General features: G+C 34.4%; 1 protein-coding gene across 1 annotated transcript in view; it reads right to left on the bottom strand.

Annotated features, from left to right (window-relative positions):
* LOC107018334 (CCR4-NOT transcription complex subunit 11) overlaps positions 1–4,252 on the bottom strand; it is a 20,013-nt gene extending 15,761 nt beyond the window's left edge. The window contains exons 1-2 of the mRNA XM_015218796.2: positions 3,969–4,252; positions 2,717–2,824 (exon numbers count right to left, since the gene is read on the bottom strand). Coding sequence (XP_015074282.1) covers positions 2,717–2,824; positions 3,969–4,118 — 258 coding nt within the window. The 5' untranslated portion in view covers positions 4,119–4,252. The remainder of the gene's footprint in view (positions 1–2,716; positions 2,825–3,968) is intronic.
* Positions 4,253–12,061: the final 7,809 nt, after the last annotated feature.

Genomic DNA, 12,061 nt, shown 5'->3' with positions numbered 1-12,061 from the left:
TGAAAGCCCCCCCCCCCCCCTACCGAACATTCTACATATAGATGATACTCACAAAATTCTTTATACTCCCTAAAATTTAATGAAACATTTTACCCATATACATAATATATGTTACATGTTTTACACAGCTGAGATGATCCATGGGTTTCTTTTTTCCTTTTCTGGAAATGTGATGTTCGAGACATCTTTCGCACACTGACTAATTTTACTAGATACCTGCTAGTTTCTACCTCCCAACAGCAGAGATAAGTAACTATATATCCGCTAAGGTTCAAACGTGGGACCTCATGGTTCTCAACCCCTTCATTGACCATTAGACAAACACCCTTGGGATGCATACTCTTGGGTTTTGTTTATAAATAAAATGACATTACCTTCTCGAAAATGTTGGGTTATCTCCCTCACCTTCTTGAGTTAAACCTTGAAACAACAATTTAGTACATACTGCCGGCTACCTTCTTTTATTGGAAAATCATGCTATTGCTGACTTCCATAAGATTAAGACAGTTATAGGAGCCAAAAAAAACTAGAGGCAAAAGGAAAATTATTATATTTAGATCAAGATCAGGCAAACTAGAGTCCAGAGTTGCAACAGATTTTCCTTCCAAATTGCACTCTATTTGCATCCTCACCAAATCAATTGATGCACTTCATGTTGCTCGGACTCCGGTGCAGGTACCCGATACGAGTGCGGATCCATAGGCGGGGGTTTTCATTACATAAATTTTAGAATCCAGAGGTGTGAATCCGAGTGACGTAGGGTGCTAGGATGCAACCAATAAATATATATTATATAAGTATACATTTCAATTAATTAAAATTGTCAAACTAAAGCCAATCAAATTTAATTCTTTATAAACACCTTGTATTTATTCATAAGACATCTTGTGTAATAGCAAAGCCCTCTCGCACTTAATATAACTCTTTTTCTCAACTCTCTATATTTGAGATAGAAACTTAAATATTAAACTAAGTACCCAATGATCTATACATATTTGCTATACTCTTAGGGTTTGTTTGGTACAAAGATTAGTAATGCAGGGATTAGTAATGCATGGATCATCAATGCAGGGATGGAATTAACAAAGCAGGAATTATTATTTATCAAGCGTTTGGTTCATTGTTTCTAAAATAAACTTTTTCACAATTTTACCCTTGAATTATTATGTTATATATTTCATGTAATTACCATATTCATTATGGTTTAAAACTTGAATGCGAAGTGCTTAACAAATTTAATTCACTAGAGGAAGTCTCACGTCATAGACGAGATGAAATTATTTTAAGTACCCATGACCAAGTCTTACCTCCCTCCTCTCTTAACAAAACAAGAAAAAAAACAGTAGCCAACGAGATCTACTTTGCTTTCAAATGTAATAATCTTCTTACCTAAATACATTAAAATAAAACAAAATTAAAGAATTTCCAGGTTCATAAAGACAACAAGAAATGCTAAAAAGACTACATGGAGCAAGATTTTGGGATTTGAAGATTGAACAAGTGTGCTTAAGTATTGTCTATGAAAATCAATTAACTGATGCAAAAACAAGCTGTGAAAGAACAATCATAGCATCACAGTACATCTACCTATGGAACCATAAAGATGAAATCTTGAAAACTTCATAACAGGATTCAAGCTTACACCTAGAATAGATCAGAAGCATCATATAATAATTAGGAAGACGTTATTGATAAAAGCATGAGAACCCATTACACATCCTGTTTTCTTGAAGTTGTAAGGAAGGCCAAGAACTCCAGCTCCAACTACTGCTATGAAAACAGTAGCAAAAGTTTTGAAGAGAAAATTCCTTTTCAATTAAACTTTGAATATGAACGAAATTGTATCACTTGATGAAAACAGGACAAATGATTCCAAAGAGTAGAATCGCGTGAATATGTCAATTCTAAAGGATGTATAAAAAATATTGAGGGGCAATTCAGTCATTTGCTTCCTAATCCAAGTATTAGTAAACCTTGGATTAGTAAACCCTTGATATCCTTGATATTAGATAAGACCACATATGATGTATTAAGTTATCCATGTATTAGGTGTGCTTGAGTTGAATTGTGCAACCAAACATTGTATTGATCCAAGGATTATTTCAATTAATACTCCCTACCAAACGGCTCCTTATAGATGTAGTCAAAGCACCCAAGACAATTTGACCAAATCTGGTGTAGATCCAACACACACACACAAATTCGACACGGGTGCAGCAGAGATTTTTGAAAGGGTCCGAGCAACGTAAGGCCTTCAATTCATTTTCTGAATACCTTTTACCTTTCTGCCATCTCTTATTCAGGTCTAACTTTATAGCCCCATCACCTCCCTCAAGATATAACTAAGATTTAGGAAGACCTGCAACTACTCATTTTTTCAACTCAATACTTGTTGCAATTGTGTTGTAAAAACCTCAGTTCATGGTAACTAAGGAAAATAGAAGAAAACAATTTCCAATAGAGATGCTTGGCTTAAAATAAAGGAACCTCAAGCAGGAACCAAGGATACTGAAGGGTATTTGAATGAGACATTATATTGTTGGTAACATTGCAAAATCTAGCATGAACACAAACCTAAACATTATAAGAATCCACAAAAAAAGAGAAATTTCAGAAGAAATCTTTCAGAGAGCATATGCAGCTAATATTGGAATTAATATATTATGCATAAAATGATAGCAAATAGAATCATAATGAACATTAAAACACCACTTACATTTACCAGCAACGAAATGAATGGATTTGAAGAAGGCTCTTGAGAGGAATAAACCTGCAGAAGAATTGCAAAAGCAACTAATCTCTGTGCTGGTTTAAGAAGTTTTTCCTGCAGAGAAGATGATATATTCAGTTTAATAGCTATAACTTGCAAAACTTTTCTTCTCTACAAGATACAATGTGAGTAAAGGTCACCTAATCATTCAACTAAACAAATATTTGGAAACCCTCTAATATTCTACAATATATAAATCCACGAAGAACAGGCACAACTTCTAGGTATCATGAAAAAGAATACAGTACAAAGGAAATACACAGTTTCTCAAGCAACTTTTAAATACCACTAAAAGACAAAAGGAGAAGAGGAAGTATGTAGTGGCTTTTCCTGAATGTGGAAAATAAGGACGATAGGAAATTCTATAGCCCAGCCAAACCTCTGTGCTGGTTCCAATTTCAAAAGAACAGAAGACAGTTCCCTCAAACATGCAAAACTCTGATTGCAATTTCTTTTTTTCCCTTTCTTGTGACAACACTAGTGCACACCAGCTTGTGTGCACCTCAACTAATTCACCAGATACATGTTACCTCTGAGCGGCACAAATACCAGCTAACTCTTCCCACCAAGACTTGAGCTACCTCTATCCACAAACACTTAAACAGAAGGGAGGAATTCGTGTACTGTCGCTTCTGGTGTAACTAGAAGGTTGTGTTGTTATTTAACTCTCAACCACTAGGCCACATTTGGGTTCCTGATGGCAATTTCTTCTAATATTAAGATTGCATACACAGCACCCTAGTCAGGTCTAACAGTTAGATATTAAAATTCCTCAAATAAATTTTATAAATTTAGTTATAGTTATTAGCAAATCCTGCAAGTGAAAACTTTCTAAATGCACTAATATCTTTAGCTTGAAAACTCAGTTCCTGCTAAAATAGCAGATATTTTTAAATCATAAAGGAGCATTCTCTTTGTTTCTTTTATTCATATTCCTTGTGTTTCCAGAAAAAAGCAGCTGGATTTAGAAGTTACAATTGATAGTTGGAAATCCATTTTCTTTGCTGAAATTGCTTAAATTAAAATGCATCTGCCAAACTTATGTTTATAAAATGTCGAAAAATAGTCACCACATAGAAAACCCTAAATGGAGAGGAAAAATCCTTATGTCACATCACAAAGCAATTGAAACCCTAAATTTATATCAAAGGTAGTGCTCTTCAGAAAGATATAGATGGAGAAAGAGAGAGAGATTTACGTCAAGTATTAAGGCGAGGGAGAAGCAGGTATAAAATTGTCGATGGGGAGGGAAACTGGATATGAAGTCGGCGACGATCTCATCAAACGGACGATGATCTCCGGCTTTGAGCATCGTCAACAGCATGTTGGATTCTTCTTTTCCTAACATCTTCTACTTCTTCTCTCTCACTCAACTCCGCACCCCCCTTGTTTCTTCTATCTTTCAAAAACTCTTGAGTTGTGTCAAAATATACATAACATTACAATGGAGATAACTTTCGCATATTTACTTTTTTTTTTCTAATTCATTTTTGGTCAAACCATCTATGTCTTAATAATTTCTTTTATTCTATCTTGCACTAGTAATTACTTGCTTCAAAATGTCTCGTCTTAATTAATTAGGTCAAAAATACATTTTTTTTCTCATACTACAGTATATTTTTCCTTTTTTAACACATTTTTCCAAATATTGTTAGGCCTTATTTGTTTTTAATAAGATTAAAACGTTTGAATCTAAATGCATATATGAAAATTAAGATTTAGATTGAAATTAAAATGTGAGAATCTGAATACACATTTATATAAATTATCTTTTGAAAAATTAGAAATTAAACAATATATTACTAAAAAAATTATAACTTAACCAATATAGTTTCATCCAAAAAGTTTTTTCAAGAATACGAGTATAACCCCCCCCCCCCAAAAAAAAAAAGTGTTTGCCTTCTCAAACAATTTTTTCACAAAGATGTGACAACTTCTCCCAAGAAGTTTTGACATCAAAAGAATGTTTTAGTGGTTGTTTCAAAAATAAGCATACAAAAAAGTTTTTCCTTTCTTTTTGTTTTCATGATTTTACTTAATATTGGTGACAAAAAGAGTTCTTCATATCATTCAAAAATATTATATATATTTAAAATGCTAGATAAATACTCGTAAGAGATTATGAAAACTTACTTATTCAAAAGAAAAAATCATATTTGGTTGAAAAAGGAGAGCAAGAAACTTGAAACTTTGCCCTAGAAGAAAAGCGGGGAAGAAGAGATTCTTTTTTCTGAAATAACGTTTTTTATTTTAAAAGAGTCTAAATGGTATTAAAACTCTAATATAAATTTGATTCGTTTAGACTTATTAAGACCCATTTGGAGGCTTCATAAGAAAATAAAACAAATGTACTTAATGGGCTGAATTTGTATGATTAATTCAGACCTTAAAAACAAACACACCTAATATGTTGAATCTGAATGATTAAGATTCAGACTTTCGTCAAATGCAAAGAAATAAGAATGAGGCCTTAGCGTGATTAATAAATTAGGAATGATATGATATATCAAAATTTTAAGGGTTCAAGAAACTTATCTCAAGTTTTGTAGTTAAGCGAGTTGTGAAATAAAAGTTATCGCAAGTTCTGTTTTAAAGATTTCTGTGAAATTTGGGTCAAATGTCTTGGAAAATTTCCTATATGTAAAGATTTATGGGACTCGCGCCCTATGAAATCAAGGTTTATGAGTCTGTTTCCAATGCATCAAACCGTTTGTCCAAGCGACTTCAAAATAGAGAGATATTCGTGTTTTTTGTAATGAATGTGCAGTAGAGAAGGCTAGTGGACCCCTAGTGTTACGTCCTCAAAATGAATTAGGATAAATTAGAGTTTAGTGAGTTTCTTGAGTTAATAGCTTGTTAAAATAATTAAGAATAACTTTTGAAGTAATCTTTAAAGAGTTTTGAAGTCAAACGTCAAGGGACGACCAAGACATTCGAAAACTAGACTTTTACGTATTAGTGTGCCTTTGTATGTTGTTCATGTTTTTATGTGTTGCTTGGGGTCTAAAATCAGTAGAGGTGACTAGACTGTCTAGATGAACATGTTTTGTGTTAAAACGTTCGAGTACGACTCCCGATGACCACCGTAAGGGTCCTTGAGAAGTACCTAAATGTGGGCCAAGGAAGCTCTCAGGGCAACAACTTTTTGGAGTCAATGGCGCGTCGCGCCTGACACTCACATAAAAAAACTTGGCTCCACGTCACAGGCTTGTCACACAACTCACTACCTCAAAATGATTTCAAAAATTAAAATATGGAGGTGCCTCCGCCTCGCGCAGTGGCTGCCCACTTTTGATTGGGTCGTCTAAAAGGCAAGTTAGACTTAATTAAAAAGGTTCAACTAATGTAGGGGTGTTTTCAGTATTTTGGAGGTGTATTATATACTGATTTTAGGTCATTATACATCCATTCCCCAGTCAAAAGCCCCAAACCCTCAATTAGAAATCTAAAATTTCAAATCCCTCAAAAAGTTCTTCTCTTCCAAAATTCTCTCAAGCCACCATTAAAGGTCAAAGTCGTGGAGGTTGCTAGGAAGGATGGTTTCTACTGTTTCTTCTCAATTTTCTTTGGGTTCTTGAAGAATAAGGTATGTGTCACATCCCAAGACCACACCCTAAAAGATAGGGTCAATCTTGGATTGCAACCGGCGTACTTGACCTCTCGGAGGTCCATTATTCCACTCAGGAAGGGTACCATTACAATTTACCACTTCAAGACTTCATTATTAACTTTCTTTTCATATTGAAGGTTTCACATTCTTAACATTCTTTTCATATTCAAGGTTTCACATTAGTTATTCATAGAAGGGTACCACTTTATGTCTACCAATCCTAGACTTTCATTTATTAACTCATTCAATATAACTTTCATGTATCAAGTAGGGACAACTAGGTCTACCTAAACAAGACACCATATCAACATATAAGTACCCTTATAGCCCATCATCCTTACATGTAAACATTAAAGAAATACAGTATTCATCACATCATGCCCACATTATACAAGATCTCACACATATATCACATCATCCTTCACTTTATGCATTCATATAAGTCATACCACCTTATACAAGATCACATTACCCCATATAACCAAATTCACATTATACCTTCACATACACCATAACATGATCCTACTACAGTTCACATAATAATGCCGACAAGGCCATGATCACAATAAGAACAAGAAATAAACACCGCAACCATAAGTTAACCATACCACACAAGAACAATTCTGTACCAATTCTACATTAGTAAGGGAATTACGTCAACTTACCCTCTTCCTATAGCCAAGATCACCATTCCTTAACATCTCCAACAATTCACAATACAATAGCATATATAACCATAGAAATCAACAATACAACATAAATTAAACCCAATTGTATCAAAATTAGATCATAAGCAATAAACCCACTTCATAAGCCAAATTTAGGGATTTGAGAAGATCAAGAGTTCATAGAGTTTTTCATTGGAAAATATCAATTTAACATAACATCATATCTAATGATTTCAAATCGTTTCATCCAAGAACCCTTGAGTTAAAGTGAAAATTGGACTTTTTCATAAACTTTGAACACTTTGAAATCACTTTGAAAGTGTCTCTAAGGTAATAACAAGCCTTAGATAAAGAACTACTGTAAGATCTCGAAAATGACTTAGGTGAAGTAGAGCCTAACATGGTTGTTATGATGGTCTAAGGTCCTAAGTAGGTTTATAATGTGGTATTGAGGCATTGTCTAAGAGTTTAGGTGCATTGAAAGTCAAACGTCAGGCGACGACGAAGTCACCTATGCGCCTCATATGTGGTTCTATGTGTTTATGTGTGATTCATGAGGCTATAAGTTCCTTCAATGAGTTATTATGGTGTATATATTTAAGAATCTTTTTATTTAAAAATAATATTATAATCATAAGAGCAATATTTAACAACTTAGAAACACATAAGATAACATTTGAGCAATTTAACACATTTTTTAGCCAACTTAATAGTGAGCTCAACTCACTGTACAAGGAAGGAATTCATTGTACAGTGAAGTTGCCTACTTCTTCCTTAGACACTTTATATCATGTAATCATCTCACTAAAAGCTATTCTAAGACTCACATAAGCAACATAAAGAGAGAGAGACCTCTCATACAACCTCCCTAAGCATACCTAAATGATCCTCAAGAATATTTAATAAGACATACACACTTACAAGACATCAACACATCAACATATAGATAATATGACATTCTCATACCAAAGGCTATCAAAAGACTTAGTTAAGTAAATCAAGAAGATAACGTCCATAATTAACCACTTCAAGACTGCCTATATAATCCTAAAGACTACCTAAGTTTAGATCATGTCCACACAATCAACATCTTCCCTAACTAGAGTCATTCTTAAGACTCATCTAGGTAAGATACGAAGTGACCATTCCTATGCCCCTTCACACCTTAACTAGACAACCCTTAACTACTCTAGATAAGTACTTATATTATTTAACATACTTTCTTAACTTAAGTCATTACTTTCACTAGTTCATTTATGAGATATTCAACCCATAAAGGACATTCAAGTAATGGTCTTTGGACAAGACCTAGGAACTCCAACTAACACTTCCAAAGCCTATTGTGCAATGTCTAGATAGCGTCCCATACCACCACCTAAACTTCATAGAACTTCTCTAATGCTAATAGTATTCCATTTGATGAGCATATGCAATAATCGACATAGACCATGATAGCAAGACATGGAATCCAGTAAAAGTTATGAGTACTCTTTTCTTATGGTTTTCCTTGTGTTTCTAGGAAGATGAATACGAGGAGGACACCGACTAGGAGAGTTCAAGAGCATGATGTGCAAGAGGAGATTCCTCCTCAAATTGAGCATATTGAGCAAGTTCCTCAAGGTGCTCACTTATTGGGCGCTTCACCAAATCATTCCACAACTAGGCTATTATCTCGCACTTAGAAAAGATTCCTGGTTACCTCGCTCTGCATGTTTACATACTAGAATTTTATTTTTATTTTCTAGTTTTCTTTTATTGTTTTATTATTCTTTTTTTTTGCAGTAATGTCTATTCTCTAATCACATTTGGGACAATGTTGAATGTTTTTGGTAGGGGGTGGCACGTAGGGAGTGAGTTATTATGTGCTCTTAGACCCTATGGAGTGTGTTTCATTTTAGTTGTTCTCTTGCAAATTTGAATATCGATCTTGATCAATACGGATGGCTTGAATAGTACTTACAATCAAATAAAAATGAATGTGTGGCTACGTTGACGACAAATGAAGTTGCATAGGCAATATGTGAACTTTTTTCATTTCGTTGTGACTTTCCATTAACAAATTGAGTCTCTTATGATGAATAGTGCACACTAGTGAAAGTGTGGAGTCTTGTTTAGTATTGGTGTCAATGCCTTGTGTGATGAGCTTATCATGAACCATGTGTGATGACACCTAGAGTTTACCCCGTTGGTCCATCTTACTAAGTGATGCAATCTCCTAAAATGATCTTAGACAACTTTGAAAAGTGTGAAACAATTTGACATTATACCTCTTTTGTGGACAACCTTGTGACTGTGTGATCCTTGTTTGAACACCTTTTGAGCCTTATCCTTTTCTTGGAAGAAACCTGACGCAACTTGCAACCATTCTTTATCAATTACCCATAATCAACATGATTTGTGGTTTGTTTTAATAGCCAACTTAGGCAAAAATACTAGGTCGGGGTATGGTAAGAAGAGAAGGTAAATCAAGAAATACAAAGAAGTCTCCCTGACCCATGATTTTGAAAAAGATGGGACCCCTCCAAAAAAGAGAAAAATAAAAAAAGAATGAATAAGTTGTGGAATAAAGTTGTGAAAGTGCAAATAATATGGGGTGTCCAACAAATCCATGGAAGAACAATAATAGATTGACTTTTTAAGGTGTAATGTGAATGATGAAGAAGAGGAAAGAAAGTGTCGTTCACACTATATTTCATGATGATAGAAGTCACTGAGCCTAAATGATTATACCTTTACTCTCAACCCCGTTACAAGACTTTAAAGAACCTTTTTGATCTTGAGTGAGTTTAAACAAGTGTTGATTGGAAAATAAGGGCAACCTTTTGGTGAAATCATGCATTGTGTTTATCTTTGTGAATGTCAGTTTTTATTGTGATTCTAGAGCTATAAATTGTTTGACCATTGTGTGTGATTATGGAATCATTCTTTGTGTGAGGGCATTTGAACACTTTTGTTGAGCGTAACATGCATTTGAAAGAAGTATATTGAACTTGAGAATCTCTTATAATGGTGAGTCACAACTTGAATTTTTGACTACACAATTGATCCTTGCATGATTAAGTTGAGTTTTGTTTGTGTGAATTCATGATTGAGTCTTGTGTAGCACTGTTTGAGACATCCCTTTTGAACGATTGAACTTGAGTTTTACTTGAGGAAAATCAAAAGTTTAAGTTGGGGGTGTTGATGAGTCCATGATCTAGACTCATTTAGAGCTTTATCTGGATAGATTTAGTGCCCTTAAATGCTTATTTTGTGCCAATAATTGCTGCAAAAATCTTGATTTCTAGGTATTTGGAGTGAGGAACAAAGCATGGACACAAACAAGCAAAAAGGAACAAAGCATTAGAAAGAACGAAAAAAAGAAGGCCTGGGGATCGCCCATGTCACTCGGCGAAACGCCAAGTTTCCACTTTACCACCTAAAGTTACAGAATATTAGAGCTAAACTACGGGTAACTATGCGAGCAACAAATCCATTTCAACATGTCGTCGATCCCTTTGAGGGATGAACGGGTCGCCAAAAGTGCTAATGGAGATTCAAACAAGTGTTGATGGGTGAAATAATAGGTAAATAGGTGACATGTGGAATCGAATCACGATATGGATCACCTAAACTACAGTATCTAGACCAAGAAGGAGTAAAAATGAAGGCGAGAGAAAGGACAATCAAAGACTCGCCGAATGTTCGGCAAAGGCGGACTTACCTCGTCGATTGGTCTTAAATAGTCACACATTATACTTTTTAAAATTGGTTTTTGCTAGAGAGAGAGTATTCAGAAAACGAAGGAACGAAAGATTGAGAGAAAATATATTAACAGGGTATTTCAAGTGCCTTTGAACAATGTTTTGCAAAAGATTTTGTAATAGTGAAGATTTTAGTTAAATTTGACTATTGAATTTCTTTTACTTTTATTTGAAAAACAGGATAGATGTTAGTTTTACAATTTTTACTATGATTGGCTAAAACCTCCTTCTTGGGGTTTTTACTAAGTGGTTGTTGTTGATTTGAAAATAATGGTTTTAATTTGAAGTGGGCCTTAATTGTTGCTGTATTTTGAGGTCTTTTTGCATGATTAATGTATCAAGTTCAATGTTTTATGCTTGCTCGAGAGAGATGTTCAGAGCCAAAGCAGTAATTTCGTATTATTAGTAGTGGGTCACCATGATTTCATCTTGAGAGAGTGAAATATGGAATCTATCCTTTGTATATCGCTCGAGAAAATAGATTTGATGAGGACGAGGGTTGTGCATCTTCGTCTAGTGCTGAAGTTCGAGAGAATTCAATAAAAAAAAGGTAATTGTTTGAGAGAAAATTACTTTACATATAGTCCTACCTACCTACGACAATTTATCCCATTGTGAGCAACAATGTACATTCACTAAGTTAAATTCAATAATTGGTTGGTCAATTCCCTAAGTATTACCTCACCATTTGATTATGTCGTGTTAAGTGTTGAATTTTTTTGATAAGGATAACCGAAAATTTGAAGTTAAATCAATAAAGTGCATTAAGTGATTAGTCGAAGAGGTTGTTGTCATTCTTTGATAGTTGAAATCAAAGGAAAGGCTACTCTTTGTGGGATCAACCCCAACTCATTTAGTTGGGTTATTATACTAACTAGTTATCATTTACAACATGTATATATCATAAACCACCTAATACTTTAGAGTATAATATAGGGACTAATGTCATGGGGTCAATTTTTCTCACCTCGTGGGACAGTAATGAAGGCTTGCACGGCTCTTCAAAACTCAGTCCAACCAAACACCCAAGGAACAATAAGCAAGACAGTCCACAAACAGCCACAAACAACAAAGAAAGCAAGAAGGAAAGACAAGACTTTGGGAGGCCAAGAAGCCAATTTTCAATATATCTTCCAAGGCTTTACAAGAGAGAATATACAAAGTATGAGATATGAGATGCTAAGTATTCTAAGTGATTTTCTACTTAAACAATATACAAAGGCTCCAAAGTGAGCCAAAAACGTTTGGGAAGCAATTCAAAATAAAAAGC

The sequence above is a fragment of the Solanum pennellii genome, chromosome 4 (assembly GCF_001406875.1).
Source record: "Solanum pennellii chromosome 4, SPENNV200".
NCBI classification, from domain to species: Eukaryota; Viridiplantae; Streptophyta; class Magnoliopsida; order Solanales; family Solanaceae; genus Solanum; species Solanum pennellii.
The sequence above is the reverse complement of the archived record's forward strand: the minus strand, read 5'-3'. Positions and strand labels throughout refer to the sequence as shown.